This window comes from Nyctibius grandis, chromosome 4, assembly GCF_013368605.1.
Source record: "Nyctibius grandis isolate bNycGra1 chromosome 4, bNycGra1.pri, whole genome shotgun sequence".
Lineage (NCBI taxonomy): Eukaryota > Metazoa > Chordata > Aves > Nyctibiiformes > Nyctibiidae > Nyctibius > Nyctibius grandis.
The window spans coordinates 103717684-103730216 of NC_090661.1; the positions used below are offsets into that span (position 1 = coordinate 103717684).

At 40.6% G+C, this 12533-nt stretch overlaps 1 protein-coding gene across 7 annotated transcripts in view; it reads right to left on the reverse strand.

The window, feature by feature from the left end:
• Window positions 1-356: 356 nt before the first annotated feature.
• Window positions 357-12533, reverse strand: part of EBF3 (EBF transcription factor 3) — a 120975-nt gene continuing 108798 nt past the window's right edge. For 2 of the 7 annotated variants that reach the window (XM_068397972.1, XM_068397971.1), the window contains exons 13-16: window positions 12393-12533; window positions 11006-11194; window positions 10397-10486; window positions 2782-3138 (exon numbers count right to left, since the gene is read on the reverse strand). The exon at window positions 12393-12533 is cut by the window's right edge and continues 37 nt beyond it. In XM_068397972.1, the coding sequence (XP_068254073.1) occupies window positions 3107-3138; window positions 10397-10486; window positions 11006-11194; window positions 12393-12533 (452 nt within the window). In that variant the 3' untranslated portion in view covers window positions 2782-3106. Of the gene's footprint in view, window positions 3139-10396; window positions 10595-11005; window positions 11195-12392 lie in introns of all 7 variants that reach the window. The other 5 variants (XM_068397970.1, XM_068397969.1, XM_068397974.1 and 2 more) reach the window with 3 other exon arrangements.

Here is a 12533-nt window from a genome sequence, read left to right on the forward strand (position 1 = left end):
GACTTTTACAATACCACATTAAAATAGGAAAAAAAATAAAATACTGTTACCTTCACTTTACAAAAAGGGTGTCTGAAGCACAGTTTTGCTTAAATACTTCACCAAGTCATCGCCGGGCTGCGGAGCAGAGGTCTCCTCCCTCGTCATCCTCGGGGCTATCCTGGGGCACCGAAAAGCCCACGTCAAGGATTGTGCTTTTCCTTAACCGAGACATAACTTTAAATTCTGATATTTAGAAATAAAACCCGCAGCGTTGCATTTTTTTGTTTTGTGTTTAGTCACTTTTTTTTTAATAATCAAACCAGATAAAATTACTAAAAATGAAATTCACAGACAAGAAATACTTTAATTAAATATTGTGTAAAATGAACATTTTTTTATACAGTTAAATATATGAAAAAAAATGTACAGATAAAACAATCTTATTGTAGGGTCTTTAACAGTAAAATCTACCATTTAGTGAAGCTTTCCGTCTGGAGACAATGAAGCGATGAGTGCATCGACTAATAATCTAGAACACAAACAGATTGCATTTATGAGGAAACTTGCAAACTTTCTTAACATGTACACGTGACCTCTTCTTTAGAGCAAAACCTTGCTTGGACAAAATATAACGGAGGCAATTCAGTTCCAAAGTGACTTCTCAGGCTCTCCCACTTAGCTCAGCCTTACTCGGTGTCACGAAGGAACCGCGTGCGGCGTTCGCCAGCTGTGACCGTGCTTTTAAACAACCCTTTTTACTAAAAATGTGCATCTTTGCCCAGAAAGAAAAGAAGAAAAAAAAAATTATCCCTCCTTTTTGGTTACAACTGTAATTCTGCTGCAGTTTGCAACATGTTTTGCAGTGCTACGTTTGCAAACTATTTAGTGCAAAGTAAAAAAAAAAGGAAAATAAACCCAACTCCACGTTTCTCGCTATGGGTTTGGCACTAAGAGCCACGCTACATGATGGAGGTCATTCCAGTTTAAAAAGTACAGTCATCTCCGGGTCTGTTGTTACAAAAAGTTCCATAAAAAAAACCAATAAACCTAAATAAACCAACCCCAAACATTTAAAAATTACGTGTGATCCTGATTTCACGTGAAATCTTCAGCTCTTTTAACCAGTGCAGGGTTCGGGAGAATGCAGAGTGCAGCAGAAAAGAGACACATAAAGGAGTGATAGAATTGTACACCGGGTTTGTGCTTTTTGTTTGGTTTTTTTTTTACACCAGAAATCATCCAAATGAAGTCGTGATTAACAATTGTGGTGTAAGCCTGTGATAAAACAGCACAAAAGTTCTTCAAAGAAGTTCACTTTTAAGGCATCAGAGAAGTTAATGTGGCAAACATTTTAATTAAAACATCAGAAGTGAATTTATTTTAAACTTTAGGCCTCTGAATTTTTCCAGTAAACACAGTTCAGCTATGTGGCAAAGTCATGGGTGGCAGCTAAAAATGACTTTTTACAATCTTTAAAAAAAAAAAAGTTAAAAAAAAATTAAAAAGAAAAAAAAAAAGAAAAAAAAATAAGAATGCAGCCACAAAATAGATTAATCTCTTTTGTGGCTGTATCACATGCACATATTCTACTAGTATTTATTACAGCCATGTGGCACAATTTTGATTTGACTATACAACAAACAACTTTTTTTTCAAAATTATTTGTTCTGATAACTTAAAAATAATATAAAAATAAACAATGAATTTGACTTTTCCTCAAAAATAATAAAAAAAAAAAAAGATGAAAAGTCTAAATAATAGCAACTTTATGAAGTACAAATGAAATGTACGGACACTAATTTATTTAAAAGAAAAACATGAAGGCAACGGTTCTTGGCTTAATGCTGTTCTCAGCATCACAATACCAGGCCATGACAAAAACCCAATACGTACAAGAAAAAAAAAAAAAAAAAGATGAAAAGCAATATACAAAATTTCAAAGATAAATACAATATTTATAGTTGATATGTTACAAAATAAATTCCCTTAGTGACTGCAAGTGTTTACGTGAAAGAAAGTGTTGCAATGAATAAGACTATTTTATTCCTTATAGGCTTCACAAGGAATAAAATCTGCTTTTTTCTAGATATTTAAGTGGATCTGAAAAAAATTCAAGACAAGTGTATAAATATTTAGCTACAACTTTGGCAAAATCACAAAAGTCTACAATTTTATAACCACATACAAAACACATTAGGGAAGAAGGATCTAGAAGTCAAAAGGACAATTTTTCTGGTACAAGAAACATAGACTTCACAGTAGCCTAAGAATGCAATAGTATACAGTGCTAGCAAAAGTTGAAAAAATGTCGCAGATCACACTTGCTTAACAGGAAGCTCTAGCAGTGGAAGTATATTTTTTTCTTTTTTAAACCAACAGACAGTAGCAATTTTTTTTTTCCCCTCTGTCAGTGTGCTTGTTGAAGGCAAGAGAATTCCATATCAAAGTTACAATTTCTAACTACAATAAGTTACAAAGGTCCATTTCATTAAGATGAAGTTAAGCAATGATAAACCCTCCCGCGCCCGCCCCCGTGCCCCGGTTTTTTGTTGTTCTAATCATATATTCATCCTTTTTTTTGTTGTTTTTTTTTTTTCCAGTTTGATGGCTCATAACCTCCTTGGCCCCCTTTTTTTCCACCACAAAAAAATATTTCACATTATAGAGATACACAACCATTGTGAATCTAGTTATGAGTACAGAAAAATGTTCGGAGGCATTTTTCATCAGTGTTTCATGATAACCAAAATGGTGCATCCACAAAGTTTCTCCCAACACATAGCAAGTACTAGACATAGCCAAGACGTAATCAGAAACTTTATACAAAATAGGCGTCGCTTTTTCCTTATTCTTCAGGACTGAGAAATGTGAAAATATGAGAAAAATTCAGTCAATAAAATGGAATTGTTCATGGAGAAGTAGGTTGTTTGCATGTAGATTCTTAATAGTTTAAATAAAATCTTTAAACAAAGTCTTTTTTTTTTTTTTTTTTTTTGTAGCATTTCGATTTGTTGCTGATTCTGTGTGAAGATACTGTTTCCATCAGCATGTCTTAATATACTAAACTTGTCCCCTAAGCCCATCCTCTGAAGCTTGGTGCTACGGTAGGTAAACAAAAGTGACTTTACATTGGCGGGACTACAAGCCCAGACATAGCTAAAAAGAAAAAAGAGAAGAAAAATCAGCCGTTATTAGCACGCTTGTGTAAGACACGACTGGTTCAAAGCGAGCACCCCGACGCCCGCGCCCGCAGCGGGGCTCAGAGCGAGGTGGGAGCCAGGCTCCTGAGAGCTGAGGAACACCACGGTCACTCCTGGTCATGTCAGGCATCCCTCGGGGACGTCCCCGCAGCGAGAACCCCACCAACCACCGCTTCACGCCCACACCTGGGCTCAAAACCTCCATGTCCACGATTGTACTTTATGACACCAGCGGGGCCGAGCAAGCCAAGGGCTCTCAAAGACCAAAGGCTCTCAAAGACCAAAGGCTCTCAAAGACCAAAGCCAAGTACCCTACACCCTGATTTGGAGACCAAGCGCCATAAAAAGGCATGAGATGAATACCCCTGACCAGCAATACCCTTTTTCTTTCACAGATAAAGACTGAGATGCCAACAACTACTGCTTTTTTCCTAGTTAACTCTTTGGTAGAAACATAATTTAGACAAGTTTTTAATTTTAGTATTGTTTAATTTTTGCCATCACGATATTTCTCATTAATTTATGTACAACAGATATTAATAAATTTGTTCGTGTAGTGATGTGAACTTCAATTTCTCAGTTCATTAATTTCAACAATATTAATTTATTCCAGATTCGCTGTTCCAGCTTTACGGGTTGGAAGGGTACGTACACATTTCATATGTAACACAACTTCGTGCAGCAGCCCAGTCTGCAAGACCAGGACTGCTCCAACAGCTGCGACCAAGCAACTCTGGTCCTGCAGGTGTTGTAGGCAGCTGTATGGGAATATCTCTCTCTAAAACACATCTCAAGTGATTCTCTCAAACTAGGTTAGTTTTCCAACTCTGGTATTTTTTTCCCCCCAATTAGACACATCAAATATGTCAAAATAAAAACGAAGTTAGGATTTTGCATGGTTTATAATACTGTGTGTTTTAAACCTAAACAGCAACCAAAACTTAACTGGAGAAGAGTGTGTATATTGGCAGAGACCCTTTCTACCCAAAACATCTAGTTTCTACGTTGGGTTTCCACTAAACCTGTGAGTTTTCAGTCAGGAGGAAGCCCAGCACCACACCAGACAGCCCCAGAGAGGTTGGGTTCCTAGGGTGCACCTGAACTGGGGGACGCGGGAGCTCATTTTTGAGGTTATGCTGCCCTGGAGATCAAGATCACCACGGGTCAACCCAAAATAGAAGGTCTTCCTATGTTTTCTGGGTCAGATTCAGCAAGGATCTGTCATGGCGCTACTTATGGAGGTGATGGTGAGATGCAGTGTTCAAGGCTAGGTTGGATGGGGCTTGGAGCAACCTGGTCTGGTGGAAGGTGTCCCTGCCCGTGGCAGGGGGTTGGAACTGGATGGGCTTTAAGGTCCCTTCCAACCCAAATCATTCTATGATTCTATGTCTCAGAGCCAGCATGAGACACGCTCTGCCAGCGTGCTCAGCAAAGTGCTAAAGTCCAGGACTGGTCCAGACGTTTGTTTCTTCAAAGAATAACTTAGCAGAAAAAAAAAAGTCCAGTTGTTTCTTGCAGAGGTTGTGTGCATAAATACCTTAATAAATAGCACGTCATTATTTGGTACTAATACCCTGCATGTCTTCGTCACACATTTGTTGTAATCTCATGTTTGGCTTCTGCTATGTGAAAATTTAGGTTGTCTGCTGCATATGTTGGGGGAAAAAAAATCTGAATTCTTTAATTTAAGTGATTTAGCCATTTTCGTTGAATTCTATCTGTGGCTTAATGGGGGGGTGTGTGGGGGGATGCAAAAATGGTGCTCCAGACATTTATTTCACTATTTATTTTGAACCATTTGACAATTGTGAATTTCTGCACTATGTCTCCTGCTGTGCAAATTGATACCAAATGTCTTCTTAAAGAAAAAGTGGGTGGCTAGTTTTTTAATAATAATTTTAATAGTTTCATCCAGGGGAAGACCAGAAATTTAAGCAGGATGTGATTTTAAAAGAGTATAGAGAACCTTTAGCTCTGCAGTGTGATCATAAAGCTTAACCAGAGAGCAGTATCTTTCACAAGCTATGAGAAGTAAATTACAATTGAAAACTGAATTTTGAACGCACACTGTACTTCCAACTTTACTTTTCTTGCTAAAAAAAACATTTTATACCTTAAATGTCCATTGTTTTAAAGAGGAAAAAGCCCTCTGCCCTGAGGAACCCCTGTGCTAGCATCCTGCTCTTAAAAATATGTGTAAGTACTTGCTGATCATAGGCTGTGCAGTGGAAGTCCTACAGAGTTAACAAGATTGTGGCTTTTTGGATAAGGCCCAAAAGCCCCTTTTTGTAGACTTACTCATAGGAGTGAGTCATACCCACCAGAGAGCAGAGAGAGGGGTGTCTCCTCTGAGAGCTGCCACTTCCGAGTGTTGACATTAATTATGGTATCGATTGGCCGAGGATTCTTGCTTCTAGTGTGGTGGGCTCAGGTGGTCCTGATGCTCAGGGTGATGTTACTACAAGCCAGAAGCTGGAGCAGCTCTACCTCTGCTTTATAGAATCGTTTTGGTTGGACAAGACCTTTAAGATCATCTTAAACAGCTAACCTAGCACTGCCAAGTCCACCTGTAAACTATGTCCCTAAGCATCACATCTACTATGTTAGGAGACAAAACAGTCCATCTGACGTCCAGATGGAGCTTCATAGTTCTGCTCCTGCTTCCTCATCATCTTAGATGTACCAAGAACAGCATTTTTTTTTTTTTTTTTGGCATGCAGACAAATCTTATAGTGGTTTACCCAGCGAGGATTGATGCAGTTAACCCCCAACCCCCTGTAAAAGGACTACCTGTGTCTGCAGGGTAGTTGCATGCCAGGTTTTTCCATGCTGTCATCTGACTCTGCCTCTTCACAGTGCTAACAAACCTTCAGAGGAAAAACTGGGCTGCCTGGCCCCATCGTGTTGGTGTGCCAATGCCTTGCCATAGCGGGATCAACCAGCTTCCCTGAAAACTAGTCAACTTGGTGGTGTTTCAGAGCAGAGCTTATGTGGGGAGAAGGTAACTTAACAAGCCATGAGAGAGAGGATGTCCTGCCCTGTGATTAATAGAGCACGTCATCCCTTCTTATCCAGATTCATACACTGCAGGATTTACGTTAGATACAACAGTGACCACGAGCTCTTACTTCTGTCTTGGCTTGACTAAAAAGGTATGTGACCATTCCTAACGGTGCAGACTCCTCAGCTGTCACTCAGCTCCTACACATCCTGCTGTATAATGAGTCTCTGTACTTGAAGATCACTGAAAAACTTTAGCTGTGCTGGACTGCAGCTCTTGAATTCCAACTTTAATTTAATGTAAAAAATGTGCTGATCAGAAAATTCTCAACCTGCTTGTGTGATTTTCAGCAAGCAACTAATTGAACTTTAAAAAGGGATCAATGTCAACAAATGACTAAGAAAATAGGAAGAAGGAAGCAGAAACCCCCTCAATAACTGCACAGGTAAAATGGAGTGTAAGTATCTCCTGCGGTGCTGGCTTTTCTTTATGATGTCTCATGAAGGGAGTATATGACAAATTCACCCCTGTCTTGCCACTCATTCTGGCTGCAATTCAGTTCAAGGCACTGGCTGAGATCTGTGAGGACAGCAGGGTGAAGTGGTGTCATCCTGAAGTCTTTCATGAGTTCAGTCTGAGTTAACTCAACAGCTTTGGTTGGACACCAAACCAAACTGATGCTTTATGTGTCAGTAAAGCGTTTGACACGGTCTCCCACAGCATCCTCGCAGCTAAACTGAGGAAGTGTGGTCTGGATGATCGGGTAGTGAGGTGGATTGTGAACTGGCTGAAGGAACGAAGCCAGAGAGTGGTGGTCAATGGGACTGAGTCCAGTTGGAGGCCTGTGTCTAGCGGAGTCCCGCAAGGGTCAGTTCTGGGACCAGTTCTATTCAATATATTCATTAATGACTTGGATGAGGGAATAGAGTGCGCTGTCAGCAAGTTCGCTGATGACACAAAACTGGGAGGAGTGGCTGACGCGCCGGAAGGCTGCGCAGCCATTCAGAGAGACCTGGACAGGCTGGAGAGTTGGGCGGGGAGAAATTTAATGAAATATAACAAGGGCAAGTGTAGAGTCCTGCATCTGGGCAAGAACAACCCCATGTACCAGTACAAGTTGGGGGCAGAGCTGTTGGAGAGCAGCGTAGGGGAAAGGGACCTGGGGGTCCTAGTGGACAGCAAGATGACCATGAGCCCGCAGTGTGCCCTTGTGGCCAAGAAGGCCAATGGCATCCTGGGGTGTATTAGAAGGGGTGTGGTCAGCAGGTCGAGAGAGGTTCTCCTCCCCCTCTACTCTGCCCTGGTGAGGCCGCATCTGGAATATTGTGTCCAGTTCTGGGCCCCTCAGTTCAAGAAGGACAGGGAACTGCTAGAGAGAGTCCAGCGCAGAGCCACAAAGATGATTAAGGGGGTGGAACATCTCCCTTATGAGGAGAGGCTGAGGGAGCTGGGTCTCTTTAGCTTAGAGAAGAGGAGACTGAGGGGTGACCTCATTAATGTCTATAAATATTTAAAGGACAAGTGTCATGAGGATGGAGCCAGGCTCTTCTCAGTGACATCCCTTGACAGGACAAGGGGCAATGGGTGCAAGCTGGAACACAGGAAGTTCCACATAAATATGAGGAAAAACTTCTTTACGGTGAGGGTGACCGAACACTGGCACAGGCTGCCCAGAGAGGTTGTGGAGTCTCCTTCTCTGGCGACATTCAAAACCCGCCTGGACGCGTTCCTGTGTGATATGGTCTAGGCAATCCTGCCCCGGCAGGGGGATTGGACTAGATGATCTTTCAAGGTCCCTTCCAATCCCTAACATTCTGTGATTCTGTGATTCTGTGAAAACATGATGGTGCCTCTCTGCTGTGGTGATAAAGGAACTCGCCAAGGATATGTCAGATGCAATTTGAGTTTCTCCTCAGCCCAAGGGGACTTGAATCCACATGTTTTACCTTTTGCTAGAGTACCCCAACTCTCATGATACGGAGCATCACCTCGTGGTGCCATGCTACTTTGCATAAGTAAGTCAACTTTTTGTTGCAACCCTGGAACTCAGTGCTCTAATTACCAGACCAGAAAGACGTTCTTGGTATTTCTCTGGGTCATTTTGCTCAACACAAAACGATTCAGTTTAGCTGCTTCAGCTGGCTGAGGAAAATGTGACAGTTTTTATATTTTTTTTCCAACATCTCTATTCATTTTCAGTTTGGCTGCTGAACCAAAACCCAAAGTTTCTGCACATCCCTACATCTGGAGACATCTGTGTTTCAGAAGTTCTGAGTGCTCGGTGGGGTAGGGGCAGCCCGGTGAGGCAGCAGGTCTCGGGGACACCTAACCTAGAGCTTTAGCAACACCCACGGGATGCTGGACTTCGTTAGGGTTGATACCAGGTCTGCTGCTATTGCAGCATCCTGAAATCGGGGGTTGAAGGGATCTTTAAGCCTTCAGTGGGCTGTCTGGGCCCAGAAGCAGCTTAGTCTAGAGCCAGGTTGGGCCTCAGCCTAAGAGCTAACTTCATGACCTATCTAACAAAACCAGCGTTGGTTGATTTGAAGTCGTCTATCAAGCATTTATACAGAAAGGATTTTGCAGGTGAGGATGAAAACATCTGGTTCTGGGGGGCTTGGGGAGGTGCCAAGGGAGACTGGGTGCTCGGTGTCTGCTGGGAATTGGCCATTTAGCCTGCCCGGTTCTTCTGAAAATCCCATTTCGTGGTAATCTAGACATGAAACCTTCAATATCTGGTGGGAAGCTCTTTATTTACATACTGAAATTACAGAAATTTAGATCATTTTAATCTAGCTCTTTAAATAATTTTGCTTTTCAGAGTAAAGTAGTATCAACAAGTTAATGAGAATATATATATATAAATATCTGCTACAGACTGCCTACAGAATAGCTGTTCTGATCTAAGCCATGTGTTACCATATTTTATTTTATTTTATTTTATTTTATTTTATTTTATTATTTTATTTTATTTTATTGCATTTTATTTTATTTATTATTTTATTTTATTTCACTTTCTTTTTATTTATTTCAGTATTTACTTTTTATACTAGTGTATTTTTCTAAAAAGAGGAAAGCAGGACACTGGATTATTTTATGAATGGATAATCTTCTAAGAATATTGCTTATACCTGGTATAGTTTTCTACTTACAGTAACATAGTAAAGCTTCCACTAAAGACATATGCAATGATAGAAATTGTTAATCTAATTATCCTTTTCACCACCATGTCTAGTTGCCATGGTGGGGTCAGGGCAATGGTTGGACTCGATGAGCCCAGAGGGCTCTTCCAACCTCATTGATTCTGTGATTCTGTGATTTACTGCACCATGCAATGAGGCTCGTGATTTGTAAATCAGAGACAAAAAAACCTTTTAAACTATTCCAATGCATCTGATAATATTATTTTCCAAGCATTACGATATGCCATAAAAAGGAAGACTTCTTTGTTGATATTTTTACTCCTTCACCAAACATACACTGTATTGTATCTCCTCCTGCCCCACTACCAGCAAGTGACCATGGAAATTCTGCGAATTATTTATAAATTGTTCATTATTGCTACCTACCCGAAATCACACAGATTAAAAAAAATGCAGAAGCTTAAAACTGCCTGCCTTAATTAAAATATTTAGCTATTCACTTAGGGAAGTAACCACTCTAAGACCCCAGCAGGAGAGTGAGTTGGGACCGACAGAGCATGCAAACTCACTGCACCAGTGGCTAGCTAGTCCAAGGGAAGGTTAGGTCACTGAGTAAGAGCTTAACCCCATTTACACTGACATGAGGTATTTTAAACCAAGTAAAATGAGGAAAACACACCACATTATGCTGGAATGCCGCTGGTTTTAAACAACATCCATGGAAATGTGTTCAGAAAAATGCATAAATGCAAAGAGGACACAAACCCTCCGAGAAGCATTCAGGGATACAGTCTTACTTTAGAATTTAAGGCACGAACTCCTAAGGGAAAATGCCAGATAAACAACCAGTGTTCTCTCTACTGCAAGTATTAAAAGCGAGCTAAATTTGTTAAAAATCTTAGTGTCCCATTCGTGCTACGCTATTTCTTCTCCTGCTTTTGCATCATTATGAGAGCACAAGAAACCTGGAAGTGTAGCGAGGTACCTTTCTCCAAAATAAACAACCAGGGCTTGAGCGTATGCACCAAAAAAAAAGCAATACACAGAAAACAGAGAGAGATCCAGCTCACCTTGAAGTCCATTTCCATTTGCACTGGTGCAAGATGGTGGAGGAGAGGCTTGGGGCCTGACAACAGGAGCAAAGGCGCTCTTTTGTTTCACTGCAGAGATGACATTGGCAGGTGAGAATGAGAAAATGCCGTGTGTACTGCTACAGTTTGAAGGGAGGGTGACCGAAGAGGCTGCCATGGTAGGGCTTGACGGCACTACTGCAATAAAGCAAAAATAATCAGGACTCAGATTGAGGTTTTCACGGCAAACACGGAAAAAGAGAGTGATAGGGCCTTGCCTCTTAAAATATATATATATATATATAAAAAAATATATATAAAAAAAAAATGAAATGCCTTGGCTTGGCCACTCTCTGGATAACAGGCAAACTCTTTTGTGTTGGACTTTTGTTACAAATTGTGCAGTCCAATTTTTTTTTTTTTCTATCTGAGATTGTATTATGGCACAAACAGATCAATTTATTATATTCATTTTTACGTCCAGCCTCCAGAGTCACCCCTCCTTTTATCCAGTAGCTCACAATAGAGGAAATCAAAACAATGCAAGTATTTGATTTTGTAGTAAATATGAATCTAAATGATGATGTGTTACCAAAAATAGACACTTACTGCCATAAGGAGAGTTAGCTGAGGAGCCATTAAGAAATCCAGGGGAACCTGGTACACCTAGATTGGGCATGCCGGCATTGCCATATCCATTCATGCTATTGCTGACTGTGTTGTAATTGGACTGCTGAGGAGTACTGCTGGGAACATATCCTCGCGGGGAAACACTGCTTGTGTTGCGACTGTAACCTACTGTGTTAGAAACCCCCCCACCCCAAAAAAATAATGTTATTTTATAAGAGAGACTTAGGGCTGGGGGGTTTCCTCATGCAGCATATATTACACAGTTCTAATTGATTGCACAGCTTTGCTCTAAGTTGTCTCTTACTGCCCTATCAACTCTTGCAGTTTGAGATAACCTTATCACGCCAACCCTACTTAAATCATCTGCGAGCACTCTATGTTGTCTCTCCTCTTAGCACAGACAGCCAACAAAAGCTCTCTTCGATCCAGCTGTGTCAGGTGCCTTCACGTTTGTCTTTAGGAGCAATTATCAACAGGCTCGAGTCCCGCTTTGTACCAACACACTGAATGAACTTGCGGCCTCTCCAGACCTTCAAATGCCATAGCTGACAAGAAAAACTTTTTTGGTGCAGTGATTTACTTTAAAAGGCTGTTTTGGGGTCTTCATTTTATGACTGATATTTTTAGATTACCAACAAGCTCGTACTTTCGTAAGGTGTAGCCATCGGTGAAAACTAATTCAAGATCAAGTACAGAATCTTATAAGGCTTATTAGCTTGGAAACACATTAAAAGACAATCTCTTTAGAAGAGGAAACATAGCAGAATCAGGATTTTAAACAACAATTTGTTCCTATCTGAGCAATCAATTTAATAATTACGGTGCAAGTAAAAAATAGGGGTTTGAACATATCTAATAATCCTGTTTCCCTCCTTTCATTAGTATCAAAATTAATTTTAAATGCAATATGCTACGTGCGTTTTCAATTACAACAAGTAAATTAAATCAACTATTACTTTTATTAGTAACATATATGTCACATATGCCATAAACAAAGTATTTTAAAATCACAGACATCAAATCAGATTTATCTGTGTAAATATTCCAAAACTATGTGGAGATACATAGACATGATTATTTTACAATAAACATCCACGTTGTGTATTTACTGTGAATAACAGAGAGCTTTCTACAATTTGCCAATTTTTTTTTTTCCACTGGCGATGCTTTATGGTAACAGTAAACGAAAGAAGAGGAAGAATTAAATATTACGAGAAAGTTAAAGACAGCATTTCATTACACGATCAGACGTATGGCTACGGGGAGAAAAAGAGGTAGAACACAGCGGTGACACCAGCTCGTATGAATAGGCACTGGCCAAAAGCAGGCAACAAGGTGGAGGATTAACCCTTGAAATCCCACATACCTTGGTCGTTGGCTTGTGATGTTTCGGAAACGTTGACGGCGAGCTGGCTGCTGAAGGAGTTCACTCCCATCATGCCAGTGTGCGCAGGAGTGTTGGCGAGAGTGGGGATCTGGTTGTGATTGCGGGGCACACTGTATAACG